The sequence below is a fragment of the Rhizophagus irregularis genome, chromosome 19, assembly GCF_026210795.1.
Source record: "Rhizophagus irregularis chromosome 19, complete sequence".
In the NCBI taxonomy this organism is placed as follows: domain Eukaryota; kingdom Fungi; phylum Glomeromycota; class Glomeromycetes; order Glomerales; family Glomeraceae; genus Rhizophagus; species Rhizophagus irregularis.
In genome coordinates this window covers 719970-745626 of record NC_089447.1, presented here as the reverse complement: position 1 = coordinate 745626, position 25657 = coordinate 719970, and the positions used below count along the sequence as shown (strand labels likewise).

General features: G+C 31.3%; 2 protein-coding genes across 2 annotated transcripts; both read left to right on the top strand.

The window, feature by feature from the left end:
• Window positions 1-1605: 1605 nt before the first annotated feature.
• On the top strand, window positions 1606-2130 carry OCT59_010673 (uncharacterized protein; the record flags this gene model as incomplete). The annotated part of the gene is made up of 1 exon (XM_025323851.1): window positions 1606-2130. The coding sequence occupies one exon, from the start codon at window positions 1606-1608 to the stop codon at window positions 2128-2130; it is 525 nt and encodes a 174-aa protein (XP_025189551.1).
• A 21126-nt stretch (window positions 2131-23256) lies between these two features.
• On the top strand, window positions 23257-24429 carry OCT59_010672 (uncharacterized protein; the record flags this gene model as incomplete). The annotated part of the gene is made up of 2 exons (XM_066136056.1): window positions 23257-23725; window positions 23807-24429. The coding sequence occupies 2 exons, from the start codon at window positions 23257-23259 to the stop codon at window positions 24427-24429; spliced, it is 1092 nt and encodes a 363-aa protein (XP_066000729.1).
• Window positions 24430-25657: the final 1228 nt, after the last annotated feature.

Here is a 25657-nt window from a genome sequence, read left to right as displayed (position 1 = left end):
CGTATCGAAAAAGTCATTTTTTTTTGACATTATATACTCTGATTGGGGCATTTTATTAATATGAATATTATTTATATATTGTTTAGACTTTGTAATTTTATTTATTAATAAAAATAATTTGTTCTCTCACTATACATTTACGAAAGAAAATCATTTTATTTTCGTTCTCAGTATCTAGAAAAAATTCGATATTATAATAACAAGTAGCAGTACGACGAACATATTGATTGATAATTAAGATTGAGCGAACTATCAAGCATTGATTGTCGTTCATAATGCAAGTATACTGTAATTCACATTCAATTATTTCGCATTAAGCTTTGCAATCGTTGCGTTTCCAGCATATTTGCCTCTTATAGCAATAATTAATTACGAATGATTTCTGCTAATTTTTCCTGCTTATTAACTATTGAAGTTTTAATGTTCATACCTTCACATATTGTATTTACATATATGTGAATTATTTTTCTAGAATATTAAATTTTAATAATTAGTTATTAATTGGTTAAATAATAAATTTAATCCAGTGTGCTGTGTAATTATGCGAAAAAGGAGAAAACGAAACACAAATAAAATTTTTTTAGGATTTAGTAATAGTCAAAGGTATAGTGAGGTATATAGATATCTGGTAACCCAGGATCATTATGGGCTATATCATATTGCTTAACAGGAAAACTCCATACATGTAGTTTTTAGATTTTTAGCTTTACTGTATTGTCCTTTTCGTCCTTTTGTTTTTGTTTAATAAAGTTACAATATTTACTGTACATGCTGTGATGACATAGTGAATTTTGTAATTCCGAATCGGTAAAGATTGATTTGGCAAAAAATTCTAATTGTGAAACATGAATTGATTATTCGTTAATGTTGACTCTATTTTTAATTCTTTCAATTTTTGCCAAGAAATTTATATAATAAAGCTTCTCGACATAATGACAATAATGACAATATTAATCAGAGTTATTTTGTTAATCAATCAAATAATCAAATTTACGTTATCAGAGATCCATAAATATTTATTTTAAACAATAGCGATAGGAAAAAAAAAATTTTTTTTCAAGAATTCGTTATCAATTTTTTTTTTTCAATCTTTGATAAGAGTAACTGTCATTACAGTAAACAAATTAGTGTGAGAAAGCGAAAAAACTTTCAAGTACGACGACGGAAATGGAAATTTAACAAAGCGATATTAATAAGATATTAATAATTAAAATTTTGAAATTACCTATCATTAATGACACTTCGTTATCTAAATTAATTTGACTATCTTATCATTAGCCATTACGCCTCAAATTTATTTTTGTTTGTAATACGACTTCTTTCGGTTCTTTGCATACTACCGTAATTAGAAGTTTGATTTCGAGGAGTTAATCTGCAAAATTATTGACAAATCAGTAACAAGTTTAAATGCTTCGTGATGAAAATTTGCTGGCGCAATTATTATTTTCATGCATTTTTTTTCGGTACACTGCGAAAAAAAACTACTGTGCCTTCAGTATTCCGAAACTCCGGAATAAACGTTATAGATCTAAATAATTTCAAAACACTATAAAATGACCAAGTAATTCACTAAGGTGATCAAGAAATTAAATAACGCTTTCAAGTATGGATCCAACTCAAGTTCCAAATGATTCAAACTTTTATCTTTCGCCCATTTCTACTTCACATTCATCTACTCATCAACAATATGATAATACCAACGTAAGCACGCAACCAATGACTCCAAGTTATATTTCAAGACCAATCCCTCGTGTATCATCTAATAATTCAAACTTGAACGAATATTCGTTCTTTTATAATCCTCCTAATGACATCCAAATTTACAAAATAACTTGCAGGGAAATTATCATTTCTTTTGAACTTGTATTTGACCTTTTAAACGGTAACAATTATCAAAATAATTTGCATGAATATTATTTTCTTAAAGTTGACGAAAAGAAATGTTACAAAATAACATGTGAATTAATTTCACATTCATTAATTGTTCAATATTTAAATAATAAAAATATTCAAAATATTGAAATTAAACAAGGTACATATCAACAGCAGCAAGAATATGTAGAATTTTCTAGAGAACTTAAACAAAATCTTGAAAATCATTTATACAATTTTTTCATTCAGCACTTATAATGGATTATTAAAGTTTCCAATTAGATTAAAGAATGATCATTTTTACGTTGATAATAAACCTTTTTTTAATATTAACCAATAAAATTTCTACCTGAAACCTAACAAACCGTTTTGTCTTTCTGATTGGTTGTTTATTTTGTGTACCGATTACTTCTTAAGGTGGTTACAAATTCGTCAATTAAAGCAATTTTTGCCGTATGTTTACATTAAGATTTAGTATAGTTTTATTATATATGTTATTTTGTAATATTTATTTTATATGATGATATATGATAATATAGAGCCTATTTTTTAAATAAAAAAATATTTTTTTTCTTTTACGTGTAATGACTTATGGAATTACCCGTCACGAAAGTGGGAAAGTGTTAAATACATGTAGTATATGCACTTGCTTTTAATTTGATGTATGTCGTAAATAGTTAACTACATTTCAAAATTTCACGTGGTGAGACTTAAAAACCTCAAAAACTAAAATTTTAAAATCCTTTTATTTATTTCTTTCTTTCAAACGACATAAAAAATCTTAGTTATACGGTTTTATTAACAATAATTCATAACTACGGTATTAACCAATTCTTAATTTGAAAATTTAAAAGGTTCAATAATTTTCATATGCTAATTCAAATTTTTTCTTTCGATTAATCCTTATTTTTTTTTTTTTGAGTTATCATAACAGATAATAAATTCTGATAAAATAAAATATATTACTTAACAGTTAAAAAAATAAGTTTGTATCTTGATTTAATTCATATATACAAAATAAGAAACAACATTTTGATTGTATCAAATATAGTTTTATCGTTGAAGTTGAAAATGATTGGAATCAACTTGATGCTGTGGTTGTTTAATACTATCATTTATGTGATTGCATATCACCCCATTGTCATTATAATATTGATCAACAACTGTAGCTTCGTGTTATCATTAACTTATTCCCGATACTATAAAAGCACAAAAAAGAAAGTTCGTTTAATGTGAAATGTAATATTACCGAGTTGGTGCCAACATTCTTTTTCAAGGCGAAAGCACTCTATAACTAGGAGAAATGAAAAAATGATTACTTTGCCTAATTTCAATTTAAAAATTAGAAGAGAAGAATAAAGTTTACGAACAGTTAGAAACATATATTCAAATTCCAAAAATTCAAATGTCTTTACCAATTGTTCACATTAATATCCCTAAAACTTGCTGGGACTGCAGATTTTCGTGTTACTAATAAAATTACCTATATATAATTGAACTCACTAATTAAATTTTATGATTACGAATTAGTAATAATCCGAATATTTTTTTATCTGGGACGTTTAACGATGTCTAAAATTTTTTTGCAGAAGATTTCTGAACAAATGTTACCAGTGTTATTAGAAGGGACACAAATTATATTTTTTAACAATCACTTACGATTTACAAAGACGAAATTAATTATCGTTATGAACCTAAAAAAAAAATCTTTTCAGAAACGCACTGCTAAGCTTTACTAAATCTGTTTTTAATTGTTTTAATTATATATTAGAGTGGAAAAATTATTTTCCCGGGTTTACATCGTGTTACGCCTAATCAAAACATTATTTAAACGTATTTTCAATTCTAAAAAAAAATAAATTAACCATCTTGCTTCGCAAAACTTATTACTAATAGTAAAATATTTCGCGCTCCAGTTTTATATAATGGTTTCCGTTTCCTAGTAATGAATTTAAATGGCAGTATAAATATTAAAGTCGAATTAAATTAGAAAATACGAAACTTTCATAATTATAAATAATACGAAAAATTGTCAGCTTTTTAATTAAATTCAGGAAAAAGAGAAATTTTTCTTTTAGAACAAAATTCAATATTTAGTCGGCGCTTATTGCCGTTTTGAGAAAATCCGATTTTGCGAGGTTGTCATTGTTACCACCGATTTGTGTAGTTCGGGAGGGCAGTAACAGAAATATATACGGGTTAATTTATAGAATTTGACTAACAATAGGCAGTAATCGGCAATAAATCGTGAGGAAATGGGTAGGGTTTATCAACAATTAGCAATAGATTTATAAACAATGTATATTTATTGAATGTATAACAATCGGAAATAAAATTGACAATAAAAACAATAACGAAATGTATAAAATTGGAGTGATCGGCGGGTTCTTTATTAACAATTACAAAAGAATTTCCTAATATTACTGCCTCTGCCGGCGCTCTGTAATATTCCCAAGGTTCTATCTAAGTGTTAATAATCGAAAAATCACTTCCCCGAAACCTCAGCGGAATTTCTTCCCTTAAATATTATTCAAAATTTGGGACGATTAGTGCTTTGGCCAACTCGCCCGTTATTCAAATCGTCCAAAGTACAACTCGTTTTCCGGTCAAATCGTCCATTGTACGAATCGCCCATCACAGCCATAATTGATTCCCACCAAGCCATACGCCACATTTCCTATAAACTATATATATAAATTGTATAAATAAACTATATAAATAAAATAAACTATACTATATAAATAAACTATATCAAATAAAAATAAAATAAACTAAATATAAATAAATAAATAAATAAATAAAATATACTATAAAAAAATAAATCATATAAGAATAACTATATAAAAAATTCCCGTGACATTACCCCCTGAAGAAGGGTGAGCCCCTGCGAACCTTCTACAAGGTTTCGCGCATTATTCGTCGAGCTTCCGGTAATAATTCGTCATAAAAGTCTCCTTCACTCATTTTAGTTAAACGCGTCGGGCAAATGTAGGCGACTTTAGTCAGACATTGGACTCCTCTTATCGCGAAGAGTTCGTAAACTCTCCGAGAAGTTTTCTTAACATCTTTAGCGAATCGTTGTCCAACTTGTTCTTGAAGGATTCCATAGTCCTTCTTCGTCCATCCTCGAAGAGACAAGAGCTCGCCTAAATAATAATAGACCTCTAATCTTTCGTGAACGCTTTTCTGTCGGAAGGTGGTCTGTCGTATCATTCGGGTTAATTTCCTCAATAGTTCGTCTTCGTTCCCTCCAAGATAATTCGGTCTTTGATACTCGTAATTTGTCAGGTGATGAAGGTCTATCTTACAACGATGCACGATTTCGCTTTGTTCATCGTAGTCTAGAATCGTCTTAAAATCAATAGAAATGATTCTTTCGGCATCAGAAAGCAACAAATTCGTTGGGGTGATGTGAAACTCTTCATACTCCCCTTTTTCCTTTAACCACAATTGTAAGAGAGCCTTCAGTTGTCCTTTGAACTTTTCGGAGAAGGTTTCCATGATAACTGTCATTTTTCGTCCTTTGAAGAGTCACGGCTATTTAAATGTCTTTTGGCTGGTCTCTTCTCACGCTATTAATTAGTAATCGTTCTTTCATAATATGAGCGAATCTGGTCTGCGTGGACAACTTTTTTCCGAAGTTTTCCCTCTAAGGTCCTTAACTTGTAAGTTCCGTTTGGTCTCACATCATGAATGTAATAAGGGCCATGCCACTTTGAGTCGAGTTTCTTGGCTCTAAAGTTGCGTAATAGGACCTTTTCACCAATTTGGTACCGGTGTTCCTTAATTTGTTTGTTATGTCGTTCTACTTGCCGTTTTTGCGCATGTTGAATATTCTCATTTGCTTGCTGTCGATCATCAATCAAGTTTCCGGCTAGCTGACCTAATCGTCGGAAATATAAATCTTCAAAGCCTCGATCGGATCTATCCTCAAAAGGATAAGTTGGAACTTCCAGTTCGATCGGCAATACTGCGTCTCGCCCATAGGTGAGGTAAAAAGGTTCATAACGGGTAGTGTTTTGACGCATGGTTCGATAGGCAAACAAAGCCGAAGGGATGAATAAATCCCAATCATCTTTTCTTTCTATACAATATTTCGCTAAAAGTTCACAAAGGGTCCGATTAAACCTTTCTACGAGACCATTCGTCTGTGGATGATAGGCAACAGACAATCGGTGCGTTATACCAAGGCGTTTACACAACGAATCGAGCATCTCGTTAACGAAGTGTGTCCCTTGGTCGGTTAACAATTCCTTGGGGCACCCGTGGCGGCAAACAATATCTTCGTAGAAAAACGAGACTACCGAAGTAGCCTTTGCGTCCGGAAGAGCACGTGCTTCTGGCCACTTTGTCAGATATTCGGTGGCTACTACAATATACTGATTGCCTTTCTTGGTCAATGGTAGGGGTCCCACGATGTCCATCCCAATCCGGTCGAAAGGTTGACCCACTTTAATAGGGTGAAGAGGTTCGGTTTTGATCGGCCGCTTCCTTCTTTGACAAGTATCACATGCTTGTACATAAGCTTTGATGTCGTCGCCCATCTGGGGCCAAAAATACTTTTCCTTTATTGCGCGAAAAGTTTCATTGAATCCAAAATGTCCAGCGAGTGGATCATCATGGAAGCCACGCAATATTATTTCCATTTCATTCTTTTTGATCACTCGCATCGGTCGTTGAGGATTTCTTATATTTCGTCGGTATAATATGCCATTCTTTATTATATAACTGCGGGCTTTATTCTTAAAATTCCTTAATTGAGTAGTATCGAAGTCTGCAGGTAGCGTTAAGTCATCCAAGTATCGTATCAATCGGTAGTATGTATCCGTATCCATGGCTGGGTTAAATCAATAGGGTAATCCGAAAATCAAAATCAAAAAATGCGTGCGTCCCGGGTATTATTTGGAAAAAGATTTTACTTCTATCGGATGCGCGATAAGCTATCTACGTTAGAGTGTCTTTTTCCGGCGCGATGAATAGTATCAAAATCGTACGATTGTAGTTTCATGACCCAACGGGCCAATCTTCCGTTTGGAGTCGTCATATTAAATAGATGACAAAGCGCAGAGTGGTCAGTAATAAGCGAAAAGTGGCTTCCGTGCAGATAATGATGAAATTTTCCAATGGCCCAAACAGCGGCCAAACATTCCAGTTCAGTAGCGGTGTAGTTCTTTTCAGCGGGTAGTAAGGAGCGACTAGCATACGCAACAACCCGTTCGTTACCGTCTTCGTCCTTTTGCGATAACACAGCTCCCAAGGCAAACGTAGACGCGTCGGTAAACAGAATAAAAGGTCAGTTCCATTGAGGATACGTAAGAATGGGAGAAGAAATGAGACAGTTCTTCAAATATTCAAACGCCTGTTGTTGCGCATTGGTCCAATTAAACGGGACGTTCTTTTTCAATAGTTTATTTAGCGGATTGGCGATTTTTGAAAAATCTTTAATAAATCGTCGGTAGTACGAGGCTAATCCTAAAAATCCGCGTAATTGCGTCAAGTTCGTTGGTCGCGGGAAGTCCTTGACTTTACTAATTTTTCCAGGATCAGTACGGATTCCATCCTTGCTGATAACATGTCCAAGGAAAGCTAATTCGGTAGAAGCAAACTTGCACTTTTCGGGATTTAATTTAAGCCCTGCATCCCTCAACCGGTCGAATATTTTTCGTAAATGCTGGAGGTGTTCGTCAAACGTTCGGGAATAGATATTCAAATCGTCCAAATATACAACGACGAATTTCCATAGTTCGTCATGAAGCACCTCATCCATCAGACGTTGGAAAGTAGCGGGTGCGTTACATAGCCCAAATGGCATTACAGTAAATTGGAAAGTGCCGAACTGGGTAATGAAGGCGGTCTTTTCCCTATCCTTAGGGTTCATTTCTACCTGCCAATAACCGCTGGCCAGGTCCAATGAGGTAAACCAGGCGGATCCTCCAAGCGAATCCAACATGTCATCGATGCGTGGTAAAGGATATTCGTCCCGTTTAGTCACTTTGTTTAACGGACGATAGTCAACACAAAATCGAAGCTTTCCATTCTTCTTACGAACCAAAACTACCGGAAAAGCCCAGGGTCCTCGCGACTTTTCAATCAAATTTTGTTGCAACATTCGGTCAATTTCACCAGCGATAAAATCTCTTTCCATTTTTGAGGTTCGATACCATCGTTTTTTAATGGGAGTAGCATTTCCGACGTCAATCGTATGTTGCACAAGATCAGTCCGACCTAACTGAGTTGCATCCCACGCAAACAAATGTCGGTACTGTTGCAGAAGGTCTACAAGGTTCGTTTTCTGTTCCTTCGTCAAATCTCCCATTGGTAACTCAAATAATTTGGCGTCCCATTCTTGAGTGAGTTCGGCATGTCCGAAGTGTAAAGGGACCTCGTTCTGGCGTTTCCATTCGTCAGGATCTTTCTTTTTGCAATAGAAGCAGAGTTGTCGATCATGTTCATTAGCGACGTCAACTACTTCTTCTAACTGTACTTCGCTCGGCATTGCATCTTGTACTAAATTGTCAGGATCCAGATTTCGGTTCTCGAAATCGGAACTGATTTCTGCGACGATTCTTGGCGATAACCGTTGTACAGTAATGTAGTTAGTTAATTCTTCATAACATCGGGAGCAGGAATCGCTTGGTGAAACTAATCGGTCACCACACCAACATCGGGCGGTAGGCCCTTTCCAGTCATATGTCCAGGTCGCTCGTTTGGGTGGCTTTCTTTGAAACTGTTCATTTAGTCGAGCGAAATAGGTCCATAGATAGAAAGACTTGTCTAAATATACTCCTCCTTTGGTTAATACAAAATTTTCCTTGGGGTAAATTCCGTCGATTACAACTTCTTGAAATCGGCAGGTCAATTGGAGCGAAAAATTCTGTTCGATGCGCGGGGAAGGCCTTTGTTTTACTTTAAAATGACAGAATACTTTTTCGTCAAGGTCTTCTTCCTCGTATTCTTCCTCTGTCTCCTCTTCTTCTTCGCTCATATCTTCCTCCTCTTCTTCTCCTTTTCGATTTGTCTCCTCTTGTTTCCTCCGTCTTTCCATTGGTATTTCTAAATATTCGATCGGAACTTCAATGTCTTTTCCTTCCCAGTGGATGAGCATGTTGGCAGTTTCATAATCAATATTAGCTTTTACTTTCGATAACCAATCGTTTCCAACAATCGCACTATAGGTCATAGTGTCGGTGACCACCACATCAACTGGGATGGTCACTCCTTTAATAGTAATGGGAAAGTTAAGTACTTCTCCTAAAGGCCGTTTTCGTTCTCCGTTAACGTTAATCATCAAAGTGGTCGAAGGCCGATCGATAGCTATTCCAAGGTCATTTAATAGTCGGCATGAAACAATGCTTCCAGCTGCCCCGCTATCGAGAATCAAAGGGATCTCTTGTCCTTTTACTTTAGCGTCACAATATAAGGCCGTCGCATTCGGATTATCTTGATCGGAAAATTGGGCAGCTAACTTAGTTGTTCGGGTACCCAGTTTTCGTATACTCTTTCCGACGTCACTTCGTAATTTAGGCGAAATCTGGAACAACTGTTCGAATGAAATATTCGCTCGTTGCTGTTGCAAATCGGCAACAATATTATACGGTTGAATGTGGGCTGCAATAGATGGTTGAGGTTTTTGTAGTGGCCTCTTTCGGGCTACCATTTTTTTCTTCGGTCGGATTGGAGTAGGTTGAACTGTGGAGATGGTAGGTTGGACTATTCTTTGTACATTCCCTTGCACAGATTCGGTACTCCCTGTTGGTCGAATTTCTTCCATTCTTACGGTCGGTTCAACAGCAACATCAGTCGTAATAGGGGGATCTTCTTTCTCTTCTTTGGTCTTTGCATAAGGATGACTCCTCGTGACCGGTCGATTTCTTTCAGCAGGATATGCTTCGAACAACGTACAAAATGAGGGGTTTTGTTCCGGTTTCGCACCCTTACCCTCAAAGGATGCACCTTCTAGTTTAAAGACTGACTGGTAGCTCCGAGCTGATTTTGCGCTGCTAACTGTTGTATTAAAGTCTGAAGTGTATTTGGATCTATGGCCGCTTTATCGTTAATGGTATTTGTTCCTCTATTCGGACATCGTCGACTGATATGTCCGGGCTGTCCGCAAGCATAGCAAGTAACCGAAGGGTTGCCAGGAGTTACATTTCGGTTGTTTACATTATCTCGAGGATTAGGATCGTCGTTTCGTGGAGGTCGATATCGATTGGGTTGTGTTTCGACCTTCCTGGTCAATTCACCAACTTGCGTAACGAGGGTGGAGACAATCTTTGCTAACTCGGTCGTTTCTGATTGGACGGTAGTTGCATAATTACTCGGCTTCTTCTTTCCTTCCCTCAAAGTGAGTTCACATGCACGAGCTCTATCGATAGCTGCCTGTAATGTCTGATCAGCAAAAGGCTTAACGGCTACATATAGTTCGGGTAGCAATCCGGAGATAAATTTCTGCGCTTGAATATTGTCCGGGTAAGCAAACGCTCCATCATTAATTCGTTGGTATAGTTCCTGTACTGAGGACGCATATTGATCCACAGATTCTCCGGGTTGCTGCTGTCGTTGATCGAGTTCTGTTGACCATAATTCGACTAAAGCGGGCGTTCGAAACCTTTGTTTAAAAACATGTTCGAACGTATTATTATTGGCAGCACCGTCCCAGGCGTTGATAGGATTCCCAACTACCGTCTGATACCATACGGCGGCAGCTCCTTTTAAATACGCTGGAACGACTTGGAGTTTACGAACGTTATTCCATCCATTGGCCGCGCAAGCTAAATTAAATTTGTTTAACCAGGCGATTGGGTCTTGATTTCCTCCGTAGAAGGTCGGAACTTGTGCGGCTTGTGTTCCTCGGTTATGCATCGCATTATTATTGGCGGTAAGAGTAGCGTTTAATGCGTTTACGGCATTATTAACATTCGCCCAATTGTTTCCTCCAGCGCCAAGAGCGTTCGTTAAATTATTTAGGGCATTCAACAAGATATTAGGATTGAATCCTCCACCAAGGGCGGCCATTCCGGGTACTTCTGGTTCTTCGAATAGCTGGTTGAGATGTAAGTCTTCGTCAGCGAATAATAGCCCAACTGGTTTCGGCTCAGGGAATAATCGGTTTAAGTTTAAATCTTCGTCAAGAAATAATAATCCTACTGGTTCTTCCCTGAAAAGACTTTCGATGTGTAAGTATTCGTCAGTAAATAATAGTTCTGGGGTCGCCGGTCCCTGGTTTAATAATCCGTGAAGTAAGGGATGAAAATTGTTGGGGATATCAAAACTTCCGGTGGAACTATCGGAGTCGGTTGATGCGTTTGCTTCGCTAATTTGGTATAATTCTTCAAAGGGATCCTTTCGAAAAGTATCGGTAAGGATATACGCGTTATATAACTCTTGTCGTAATTGAGTGTAGGGTCGAGGCTCAATAGAATACCGGATACTAAAAACAATCGAGTAAATGGCTTCCCAAGTTTCTACAACAGTTAGGGAGGCGTCGAGGTTTATCAGAGCCTGTTGGGTATTTCGTGTGTATTCGATAGCTGGATTCTCAACGGAATACCAGTTCCAGAAATGGTCAAATTGTAATGTATTGGGTAGAGGCGGATGGCAACGGATACACGATGGGTCGCGATGATAAAAGGTAACTTGATCTATTCAGTTATAAAGGCGATGCCAACGGTTATGTATTCGGTTCTGCGTAAATAATATCTCGTAATCGACCATACAAAATAGTAAGGGCCGATCCTTATAAGGAGCACCAAGTTGTTACCACCGATTTGTGTAGTTCGGGAGGGCAGTAACAGAAATATATACGGGTTAATTTATAGAATTTGACTAACAATAGGCAGTAATCGGCAATAAATCGTGGGGAAATGGGTAGGGTTTATCAACAATTAGCAATAGATTTATAAACAATGTATATTTATTGAATGTATAACAATCGGAAATAAAATTGACAATAAAAACAATAACGAAATGTATAAAATTGGAGTGATCGGCGGGTTCTTTATTAACAATTACAAAAGAATTTCCTAATATTACTGCCTCTGCCGGCGCTCTGTAATATTCCCAAGGTTCTATCTAAGTGTTAATAATCGAAAAATCACTTCCCCGAAACCTCAGCGGAATTTCTTCCCTTAAATATTATTCAAAATTTGGGACGATTAGTGCTTTGGCCAACTCGCCCGTTATTCAAATCGTCCAAAGTACAACTCGTTTTCCGGTCAAATCGTCCATTGTACGAATCGCCCATCACAGCCATAATTGATTCCCACCAAGCCATACGCCACATTTCCTATAAACTATATATATAAATTGTATAAATAAACTATATAAATAAAATAAACTATACTATATAAATAAACTATATCAAATAAAAATAAAATAAACTAAATATAAATAAATAAATAAATAAATAAAATATACTATAAAAAAATAAATCATATAAGAATAACTATATAAAAAATTCCCGTGACATCATCAATGTCATGTGATTTTCATATTGCGAAAGTGAATCACTTTTTTACATGAATTTTTGATATTTTTACATCGGATTTTTTTTGTGAATCATAAAATTCAATGCATAATGCTATTCTACTGAAAGTTTCAATACATATTTTATATTAGAAAGTTGGTTTTTTGTTCTAAAAACTAATATTTAAGACGAGACACAACCATTTGAGAATGTTCTAATGTACAAACATGACTTGGTATGAGGCTAGGGATAGAATCAAAATTAAGATGTAAGCAAATTTAATTAATTGGTAATCCGCCAGTCAATTAGAGAAATTATAAGTAATTTTTTGACGCAAATCATATAGTAAAATCTTGTGGTGTAGCATTTTCAAATCTTTTATACTGCGTAAAATTTCTTACCAGGGTTATTATTTGTCCATAGTGAAACTATTTTTGGAAAATTTGATGTGCTGTGTGACATTTAATTGACCAATACATTAACAATTCGAACGAATTTATAAAAAGTATTCAAGAGTCAATAAGTATTATTTAAAGTTTTTATTTGATTAGTTTATATATTTTTCATATTTTTTTAAAATATTTAATTAACTTATATTATTTAATTGTATAATATAGGAACTTATGAGCGTGTATACTTCAAAAAAATTTTGAAGTTATTACAGGGAAATCCCATTACAAATATTAAATCAATACTACCAAACCATATTTACTGAATTTTAGCATCATTCTTGATAAAAATTAGCGTGCCCGTCTTATATATATTCTTACCGCTTAATTATTTTCAAATTTATGATATCAAATCGTAAAGATATAAAGAAGCATCAGTTTTTCATATGAAGCAATAAGAAATATGACCAACTCAGAAATTGATATTGATTAATAAAATAAAGTTTACTTTATTTTTACGTATTAAATCTTTATTACATTTCAAATATTAAAGCATTAAAGATTTTATGTTATATTTCGGAGTGGGAAAGAATTTTTTTGAAAAAATATTCAAGGGCGTTAGGAGAATGAAAAATGGAAAAAATATACTTTCATATTTTTTTTTTTTTGACAAAAAATTCAATCTTTCAATCATCCACAGTGTAACATTTTCGGTGATACCCTGACAATGAAATTATTCATGGTACATTATGCAGATAAAGACAAAAAATGCTATAGAGATGATCTTGATCTTAAATTCTTTTAAATGATGCAGATGTTACCACCGATTTGTATAGTTCGGGAGGGCAGTAACAGAAATATATACAGGTTAATTTATAGAATTTGACTAACAATAGGCAGTAATCGGCAATAAATCGTGAGGAAATGGGTAGGGTTTATCAACAATTAGCAATAGATTTATAAACAATGTATATTTATTGAATGTATAACAATCGGAAATAAAATTGACAATAAAAACAATAACGAAATGTATAAAATTGGAGTGATCGGCGGGTTCTTTATTAACAATTACAAAAGAATTTCCTAATATTACTGCCTCTGCCGGCGCTCTGTAATATTCCCAAGGTTCTATCTAAGTGTTAATAATCGAAAAATCACTTCCCCGAAACCTCAGCGGAATTTCTTCCCTTAAATATTATTCAAAATTTGGGACGATTAGTGCTTTGGCCAACTCGCCCGTTATTCAAATCGTCCAAAGTACAACTCGTTTTCCGGTCAAATCGTCCATTGTACGAATCGCCCATCACAGCCATAATTGATTCCCACCAAGCCATACGCCACATTTCCTATAAACTATATATATAAATTGTATAAATAAACTATATAAATAAAATAAACTATACTATATAAATAAACTATATCAAATAAAAATAAAATAAACTAAATATAAATAAATAAATAAATAAATAAAATATACTATAAAAAAATAAATCATATAAGAATAACTATATAAAAAATTCCCGTGACACAGAGCTTCCAATTGTGAGGCTGTGATACGAAACTATGGAATTTTATACTGCCATGAAACCGCATGTACGGCATTTCTTTATTAATTAAGCATACAATCTTAATATTATTACCATGTTTGACATACTTTATATTAGGTTGTGATGTGTTAAAAATGTTTGTGACATATATGTGACTAATGTGAGTATTGTGACTTGTGATCCGGTGATCCACTTAAATTTCGGCGGAAAAATCTAAAAATCTAATAAATTTATTTATATACGCCACAGAATTGAATCTAATCCAATATAGGTTAAAAGCTAGAAAAAGTTACGCGATTGTTGATTTGAGTTACCTATTGGTACCATATTTGTGTTGGATTAAAGATAATAATTCCGTTTTTGGCAAGAGTGGACAAGAATAAGGCTTTACTACAAATATATTATATTAATAAAATATAGTCATTGTGAATTGTTTTATCTGTAATTTTTTCCCCTTAGATGCAACAGGTCATAAGGACTCTTCCTTCCATTTATTTCATTTGTTAGATTGCATTATCAAAGGGCGCTTCAACGGATGTTTCTCTTTTGAATTATATTATGATGTAATCGAACAATCGAACGTAAATTTTAGAATAAATATAAAATATATACAAATATATATATTTAAAGAAAAAAGTTAACGAATAGGTTACATCGATCAATCACTTATTCAGTTCTGATTTTATCTCGCAGAAGACTTTGTGCGAAAACGTAAATATCTAATGAATACAAAATTAATTATGGTCTTTATATTTCACCCTTTGTTTTTTTTTGGCATTTTTTTTAGAAAGCACCTTCTAATTATAAACCGCAAGTGTTATTGTAGAATGATTTATTAAATAATAATAATGACCATATGGCTTTATTCTTTGTCACGCAAAATTGGGAGGCTTAAGTAGATGCATATTAATATTTTAATTAAATTGCATTTTGTTGAAGATATATATTATGAAACAAGTATAACAATAAATAAATATCAAGAGATAATACATATATACTTTTAAAAAATAGTTAACTTGTTCCCTTTCTATTGAATCCGAAAAAAAATCCAATAATAAGAAATCAGATAACAAATATAAAGTATAAACATCAAAAAAAAAAAAAATTTCACATTTTTAATATTTAATATGCACTCTTTTTCAAAAACTCTTTAAGAAATTTCTTCATTCTACCAGTGATTGTAAATCTCTGCATTTACCTATTATGAGAAAGAAAAAATTATTAATAGTGTGCTAAATTTTTATTTAATGGTAAAGAAGACATAGCCAATTCCTCCTTTAGAATTAGCAGACTTTATCAATAACAAAGTAGGATGTTATTTGCTTGAGTTGGTTATCAAGTGAACAAGAGAAATAAAAAAAAGAAAAAAAAAAAGAAAAAAAGGGAATAAAAAAATAAAAATAAAAATAAAATAAAATAAAAAAAAAAAGCAGGTAATTTCATAGGAATTACCCACTTTGCTCACCCTTACCCAACCAAACAAATAAATCCAGTACCCTCCTAAGTAAAATTTGTGAACTCCCCGACTCAATGAGTTATCTGTTCTAATTTTAGCTTAGGAAGTTACCCACTTTGCAAATAAAAAAATACACACCTCTTTTAAAGTCTCTTGAGCCATTTACACTCATCTAGAAATCAATATTACTCTATTCAGAGAACTTTCATCTGTTGTCCAATGTTTCAATACAAAATAGTGCTGTTCACATTTTTAATACTTGATATGCATTCTTTTTCAAGAATTCCTCTAGGAAATTTCTTCATTTTACCAGTGATTGTAAATCTCTGTATTTACCTATTATAAGAAAGAAAAAAATTATTAATAGTGTGCTAAATTTTTATTTAATGGTAAAGAAGACATAGCCAATTCCTCCTTTAGAATTAGCAGACTTTATCAATAACAAAGTAGGATGTTATTTGCTTGAGTTGGTTATCAAGTGAACAAGAGAAATAAAAAAAAAAAAAAAAAAGAAAAAAAGGGAATAAAAAAATAAAAATAAAAATAAAATAAAATAAAAAAGAAAAAGCAGGTAATTTCATAGGAATTACCCACTTTGCTCACGCACCCTTACCCAACCAAACAAATAAATCCAGTACCCTCCTAAGTAAAATTTGTGAACTCCCCGACTCAATGAGTTATCTGTTCTAATTTTAGCTTAGGAAGTTACCCACTTTGCAAATAAAAAAATACACACCTCTTTTAAAGTCTTTTGAGCCATTTACACTCATCTAGAAATCAATAATACTCTATTCAGAGAACTTTCATCTGTTGTCCAGTGTTTCAATACAAAATAGTGCTGTTCACATTTTTAATACTTGATATTTTTCAAGAATTCCTCTAGGAAATTTCTTCATTTTACCAGTGATTGTAAATCTCTGTATTTACCTATTATAAGAAAGAAAAAATTATTAATAGTGTGCTAAATTTTTATTTAATGGTAAAGAAGACATAGCCAATTCCTCCTTTAGAATTAGCAGACTTTATCAATAACAAAGTAGGATGTTATTTGCTTGAGTTGGTTATCAAGTGAACAAGAGAAATAAAAAAAATAAAAAAAAGAAAAAAAGAGAATAAAAAAATAAAAATAAAAATAAAATAAAATAAAAAAGAAAAAGCAGGTAATTTCATAGGAATTACCCACTTTGCTCACCCTTACCCAACCAAACAAATAAATCCAGTACCCTCCTAAGTAAAATTTGTGAACTCCCCGACTCAATGAGTTATCCGTTCTAATTTTAGCTTAGGAAGTTACCCACTTTGCAAATAAAAAAATACACACCTCTTTTAAAGTCTCTTGAGCCATTTACACTCATCTAGAAATCAATAATACTCTATTCAGAGAACTTTCATCTGTTGTCCAGTGTTTCAATACAAAATAGTGCTATAACTGATAAATAAACAAAGAATAAATACAATCCAATGATAAGAGGTCAGATAACAGATTTAAAGTATAAACATCAAAAAAAAAAAAAATTTTGCATTTTTAATACTTGATATGTACTCTTTTTCAAGAACTTCTCTAAGAAAATATGTGCACCTTCATCTTCGTTTTATCCTATCATTCTATAATAAAAAAGTTTATTTTTTAATATTTGTAATAAAGATTCAAGTATAAAAATAATAAAGTAATAAATATTTACTATTAGCTTTGCTGAAAATATCGTCAAAAATTTTGATCCCAGATGTCACTTCGTCCCTTTCTTAGGCGTATGTGACATCTTTGTTTGTTAGGCTTTGAAGCCTACCCTAAGCTTTAGATCATAAGTCTTCCCCAAAATGTGTGAGAGTAAGACAGAAGGACGTATTAACACAACAAAACAAAAGTAAAAATTTAAGTTAAAAATAAAATAAAAAAATTTTATTAAGAACTTTTTAAAAAAGGGAAGGGATAAAATACTGTGAAAAAAATAAGTTTATTGACAAGAGTGAAGAGAAAGAGAGAGAAAAATTTCTGGAGTGGCTTTTTATATAAATTTGTTAGTCAATTATGTCATAATCAAAATCATGAGACAAAAGAGATGACTCATAATTAATAGTCCCGATTAGTCTGATCTGATCAAAGTCCGCTTATAGGATTTTTAGTCGTACTGCGGTACTGTAGGTCACCGGCCCAATATGGAATGGTCACCTATAATAAAATATTTTTCTTTTTTAAAAGTGGTAAATAAGCAATACCATAAAGGTATATTAAACTTTTTGAGGGCGCGTATTAAAACTTTACTAGACACCAAACACGTTAAAAAAAGGTGATAACTATGTGTTTAATAATTATTTATTTTAAATAAACCAACCATTTTTAAACGTAAAAATAATATATTATTAAAATAAAACAAACTTGTAAACTTAAAAATCGCGTCTCAGACGTCTCATGTAAACAACATTCAGATTTACAATTTTTTTTGTAACCGTCCTAACGTTATTCACTGACACGTGAAAGTGAAAATAATGTTATCAAGTTTGGCGTTCCAGAATTGTCAAAATTCAAATAAGGATTCATTTACTTTTACGCTTAAAAAAGCATTGAGTTTGCATCACTTTATTCACCTTGATTTTTTTATCAATTCTCAATCTTATTATCGTAACTGTTTGGCAACTTCTTTCAAGGAACTTATCGAAAGAACCCTATTACAAACGCGCCTAATGTTCAATAACTCAGTGAAACTTCAACTCACTTATTGTAAGGTTGTGTGTCTTCCTTTGTAACATGTTCTAATTGTTCCTGAATATCTTATAGTCTTCTAGAAGCTTGCTGCTCTTCTTTGATTTGTAATAACTCGGTATGAATAGCTGATAAGTTCCGTTGATCTCCAATTTCAAAAGATACTGTAGCTGATACTTTTACTAAACAAATAATTCATTTTTTTATTTTATATATCTTTTTAGTGAATTATCTTAATATTATTTAGGAAAATACAGGGTTTTCTTGCTTGATGATAAACTGTTCAGATATAATTGCATTATCTTCTAAGACAACCCAAACGTTATAACATCAGTGTTAATTTGGAACTTTTAATATTACGATTGATGAAAATGATCATGCATTTTCATATAATACGGAAATACTTAAATTATAGATAAGTAGTAAATTACATCAATCGTAATAATTTTTTTGGTGATGATACAAGACTTTGTTGTTTAAGTTTTTTATAATACGAGATTGAGTTAAATCATTTTATGTGCGGTACAAGGTTCAAAATGTTTAAAGAATCGACTTAAATTCAAAAAAATATATCTAAATTGAAAGTTCGTTAGTGAAAATTAGGTTTTAACGAATAAATAAATAAATAAATAAATAAATTTCGGAAAAAAAAAAAATTTTTTTTGTCCAAAAAAATGAGTCGTGACTCATGATTATAAACTTACATGATTTATTTATATTTTAAATAGTTAAAAATAATCTAATTTTATCATTTTACTGCGCCATCATTTTTTTCTCGAAAAAACTTATATCCCTTCCATTTCAAATTCCAACTAATCAAAATTCCGCACTATTTGGGTTCAAATTACCAAAGTAGTGATGTCAATAGCTGATCAGCCGTCTCAGAAAGTTTATTTGTGTATGAAAAAGTTTGTAAATCATATGAAGCATAATAATATATTATACATAGAAGTATTCAGTAGGACAAACCAGCCGTTTGATTTCAATATTTGTTTCACATTACAAGGTTGCATGTGCAAAAAGAATTTTGTAAATCGGACAGAAAATTTCATCTATCAATATTTGCAAAAGGAAAAAAATAAAGATATGAAACGATAAAAATTATTCAATAATATAGTCGATTTAATCAATGTTTATAAGAAATAAAATCCGTCAACTATTAAGATAGAAGAAAAATTGCCAAGATTTTTATTTTTTCTTATTATTAGTACTTTAGAAAAAATTTACTGCGACGAGTAAATTTATGTAACAATACCAAGTCCTCCCATGACATCCCAAAGTGAACTTTGGAAGAGACTTTTGAAACGAATAAAGCATAATTTATGCATGCACTAAGATTACATTGATACAGTATAATAAATATTATTTCCAAGAAATATTCTTTTTCTAAATCAATGATTTTTTTTTTCTTTTTTTGAAACTTATAAAAGGAAATATATTACGACAATGCACAATATTTTTTATTGATCTAAAAATAATTGTCGTGATCACGTGATAGATGATCAATTGTGGCTTTTACCGGCAATAGGCGTGATCTCGTATTACATGACACACATTACACATTAGTGTTTTTTGATCATCGCCTTGCAGATCATCAATTTCAAAACAGCCAAATGAGAAAACCTTGTTTATTCACTAATACACTTTTATCATATTTACAATATTAGGTAACTATATTTTATTTTTTCTTAAATATTAGAATTTTAAATTATGAAATCATTTATTATTAATTTTACAGATAGAAGATATAGATGAGATTTGTATAATCAGTTTAACACGATTACCATGACACTTCTTTTCAGTCTCTCACTTTTTAACTTTGCTAATCGACATAGGTATATCGGGACAAAAATCATTATATCTCGGATGTTCGGCTTATTTTTCTTCCAAGATCACATGACCGGTGATGTTAAAAGAGATTATTGTATTAGGGTTAAAGGAATTACATGAACTTAGTTTTGTTTTTTGTACTTCCGGAATTTTTATACTATTCATTTTTTGAGTAAATTTATTAATCATTTTACTTTATTTGTATTTCATTGTCGGTGAAAATTTTTACACGAGATTTTTATTGGTTGAGTTACAAAATGGAAATTATAATAAATTTATTAAAGGCATAGGTTATTTAATGAACCTGAACCAAATCAAAACAAAGCGAAAATAAAAGGTCGAATGAATGTAACCGAATGAAGCAAAAAATTAAGGAGATAAAGAATAAACAAAAAAGAACCAAAAAACGAAAATATAACGATATAACCGAAAAAACGAATATATAAAAATGAAAATCTAGTAACCGTAAAATTTTGTGTCTCTTTTTTCAAAATCTTTTTTTTACAAACTTTCGTCTAGTTACATCCCGTCGCAGAGTGGCTAATTTGAAATATTGTTCTTTGTACATACAAATATTACACAAGCTCGTTATAATAGACAATAGACATCAATTTTGGTTAATTTTTTTTATCAGGTCAAGAATAATAATTGAAACTCAATTACTTTTAACAAAATCGCAAATATATATGTATTACAAACAGACTATTTTAGTTACTTAGATTCATAGATGATATTTGACACAAATAGTACATAAATTTTCTTTATTATCGTTTTCAAAAATTTGCTATATCAATTATTGAACGTTATTTTCGGTGTAGTTCACTACATTTTCAAATTGAAAACATTTCTAAAAAACACTAATAAAAATTTTCTATTTCCTATTCCCTTCGTTTTTTAATATTAGCTATCATATTAAGTATGTAATGAAAAAAACGTTCTTTTTATAAATGGTTTATGGAATCAAAAGTAAATTTTAATTTTAATAAACTTAATTTCATAATAAAAGTTAATACTCTATAAATTAAAAATCATAAAATTAAAAAGCAATAAAAACTTCTTAGTAATTGAACATGATTGGCTAATTCTTATTTAAAAACTTAAGTAATTTATCTTTTCATATATTTATACATGTTTAAATTTATCTTACCTTTTTTTTTCCAACATAACTTAAAATGAATTATGATACTTAATATAATAAAAAAAAAAAAATTAATTATAACTCATTTAGTGTTTATTGATTCTATATTTGGTTAGAGTGACCGAAATCGTTTCGTTCACTCTAACCTAATTTAAAAGAACGGCTTAATATTATTACATGTTTGACACACTTCATATTAGGTTGTGATGTGTTAAAATGTTTGTGACATATATGTGAGTATTGTGACTTGTGATTGTTTTCTCCGGTGATCCACTTAAATTTCGTCCCCGAAACGCGGAAAAATCTAAAAAATCTAATGAATTTATTTATATACGCCACAGAATTGAATTTAATCCAATATAGGTTAAAAGCTAGAAAAAGTTATCGCGATTGTTGATTTGAGTTACCTATTGGTACCATATTTGTGTTGGATTACAAAGATATTAAAGATAATAATTCCGTTTTTGGCAAGAGTGGACAAGAATAAGGCTTTACTACAAATATATTATATTAATAAAATAAAGTCATTGTGAATTGTTTTATCTGTAATTTTCCCCCTAGATGCAACAGATCATAAGGACTCTTCCTTCCATTTATTTCATTTGTTAGATTGCATTATCAAAGGGCGCTTCCACGGATGTTTCCCTTTTGAACTATATTATGATGTAATCGAACAATCGAACGTAAATTTTAGAATAAATATAAAATATATACAAATATATATATTTTAAAGAAATAAAGTTAACGAATAGGTTACGTCGATCAATCACTTATTCAGCTCTGATTTTATCTCGCAGAAGACTTTGCGAAAACGTAAATATCTAATGAATACAAAATTAATTATGGTTTTTATATTTCACCCTTTGTTTTTTTTTTGGCGTTTTTTTAGAAAGCACCTCCTAATTATAAACCGCGAGTGTTATTGTTGTTCAAAGAAAAAATTTTCTAATTACTTATTATAGAATGATTTATTAAATAATAAAATATAATAATAACTGATAATATATACAGATGATCTCCAAAATGACCAAATGTCTATGCGGCTTATTCTTTGTCACGCAAAATTAGGGAGGTTGCTGAAATATAGTCTTAATTAAGTATTTAATGGTTACATCATCCCATTATAAGTGATATTATAGCAAATCGACAAAAAATATGACTAACCAATCGGTTGTCGAATGGGACAAAAATTCAAAGCTTGTACATTTTTACTGTACGTATGCAGTATAGCATACAAATTTGCTGACAAGACTATAATTTATAAACAAAGTATAAATATCAAGAGATAAGGCATATATACTGCATCATTTTAAAATAGTTAACTTTGCTCCCTTTCTATTGAATCCGAAAAAAACAACCAAAAACCTAAAAATCTGTGCTCGTATTTTTATTAAACTAAAAATTTTTATATCGAATTTACAATAAACTTTATTACAAATTTACAATACTATAAAAGACATTTTAAAAAAAATTTCTAAACGATAAAATTAAATAGTATCATTCTATGAAATAAAACCAGAAAAGAAGGTCTTTTAAGCTTCTTTTATATTGAAATAATGAAGTTTAGGATATTTATTTAAAGTATCCATTCGTATAAATATATTGATCGAGTTCACGTAATATTCTCAAAAATAGTTTTATACCCCTTTCCACTATCTTTTAAAAACAAAAGGTTACAAAATTAATTTTATTCTTAAATTTATTTTCTCGCAAAAATTTCGCAAATAAAATAGCTTACTTTAGTAGAGGGAGAAAAATATTTTTCACCATTATTGTTATTCAATATAATTCATTTTATAACCAACCTACTCTCTAAGAATATACACTTCATTCAACTTATCAGCGTTTATAAGCCATTATGAATACGAATGTTGTGCCAATTCAACCTACTACGCAAAGTAACGTACAAATGAATGAATGTGAATTTTTTCATTATGCACCAAATGATGATAGATTCTATCATATAACTTGCCAAATTATTTTACATGGTTCTGTCTCCTTGGATAATCACAATTATGATCATGGGTTCTTTTATAATATTGATCCTACAGAAAATTATTATGTCACATGCAAAATATTTTCACATTCTTTAATCGCAAATATATTGAACAAAAAAATATACGGAAAGGATATTGGCGTAAATAATTTGGAACGAAAAGAATTACTATCTTTGAATCAAAAATTGGATTTGGAACGAGATTTGAAACAAATTCTTCCTCTTCACCTTACACAAAATCATATTTCTAATAGAGAAATAAGAATGAATTCTGATCGAAACTTAAATTCTTCTTACGGACATAATGCACAGAAAATTTCGGTAACTAATAGTCAACCTACTTTTGATAATAACTTTCCTTAACAAACTAGAGTTGAATATTTTACTAATAATGTCATTAATCCACGACAAGAAGTTTTCATTAATATTCCACAACAAGTTCCTGATGGATTACGCTGTAATGAAAATACAAATACATTTTGTGGAAATGTCGGGAATAATGTAATGAAAACACAAGCTGTTTCAATCGCCAATAGTCAAACCAATAGTTTTCTTCAACCCAATAATCTCCTTTCGGCATCTGCAGCGCCACAAAATGTTAGTACTTATCATATCACTGGTTCACCTCAACAAATTGATTTCAACAATATTCCACAACAAATTATTGATAGAGAAATGAGATTGAATTGTTATAGAAATGTAAATTCATTTCATGGAAGTATACTAGCGAATAATACACAATCTGTTTTGACAACAGATATTAGTCGAAACTATGGTAATGATCTAAATGGAACTAGGCAGCGAGTTGATCCCAACAATAATTATGGGGACACAGATTCAAACAATAGAAATATTGGGAATAATATAACGACAACGCATGCTAATGGCTTAACATGCGATCACCAGACTTACCAAGTTAATTATGGGGGCACAGATTTTCATAATGGAAATACTGTAACGACAATGCAAGCTAATGACTTGACATGTGATCACCTGAATATAAGTGACAATCATATACAACATCATCAACAATGAAACCGGTTTGATATGTATGCTTTTAAGTTTAATTTTTATTTCTCATTTAGTCGTTAAAATTAATGAACTTATAAACATAACTGAAGGACTAACCTATGTTAATATTAAAAAATAATTTATTCCAAGTTATATGGGAAGAAAAAAGTAAGATAAATATGAATATGTATACATGAAGATAGATAAGTTTTTTAATAATTAAGAATTAGTCAATTAAGACTCAATTAAGGGCTTTTTATTGTTTCTTTTAATTTTATTAAATTTATTATGTTTTTTAAGTTTATTAAAATTAAGAATTATGAATAAGATTATCACAAGTAACTTGTACATCCAACATTCTAACATACCATTTAATTATTTTCAACATTATGATATCAAATCGTAAAGAAATAAAATCAATAATTTTTTGTATGATAAGATAAACCACCAACTCAATGAGTAATTAGGCTTACGTAGCCACGATAATCACATGATTGCATGATTGCAATATCTCTTTTATAAGTCCCACAGATCATGTGTTATATAAAAGGACCATTTTGTTACGCAAAAATTATTTCGCATAATTTAGTGTATCATAAAATATTTACTATTTTAAGAAATCTGGACTATTACATAACACAAGAAATTTTACATAATTTATTTATTAAAAAGTGAATTTCTTGTTTGATAATACAGAAAAAGGTAATAAAAAAATTTGATGTATAAATTAAACGCTTATATTATAATTATACGCTTATTAAATGCTAAAAGCCGCATAATAGATGGTGGAACAAGCAGTTATATGTTGAAATAGGCGCAGATTTAATAAACGTTATTCTATTAATATCAATCAATCTCTTGATTGCAATGGTTACATGGTTTTAGATTCCTCAACTATCGACTAGCTTAAAGTCGCATCTCAAAGGAAATATATCACAGCATGATAGAACCAGTCATTATCAAGGAAATCGTTAAGCTGGAAACCTTCGGATATATCTGTATTGTTTTTATTCACAATTCTAATAATGAAAAGGGCCACAGGTAAAGAAAACCTGATGACGAGAAATCACGTGATATAGTGTTTTAGGACGCATGCTCTATATAATAGATATTTATGTGCCAGTGCGTGTTACAGTGATCAGGCTGTTCTGATAAATTATATTGCAATTTTATTCTTCCAGACATCCCAAAGCATATTTACAATATTAGGTAACTATATTTTATTTTTTCTTAAATATTAGGATTTTAAATT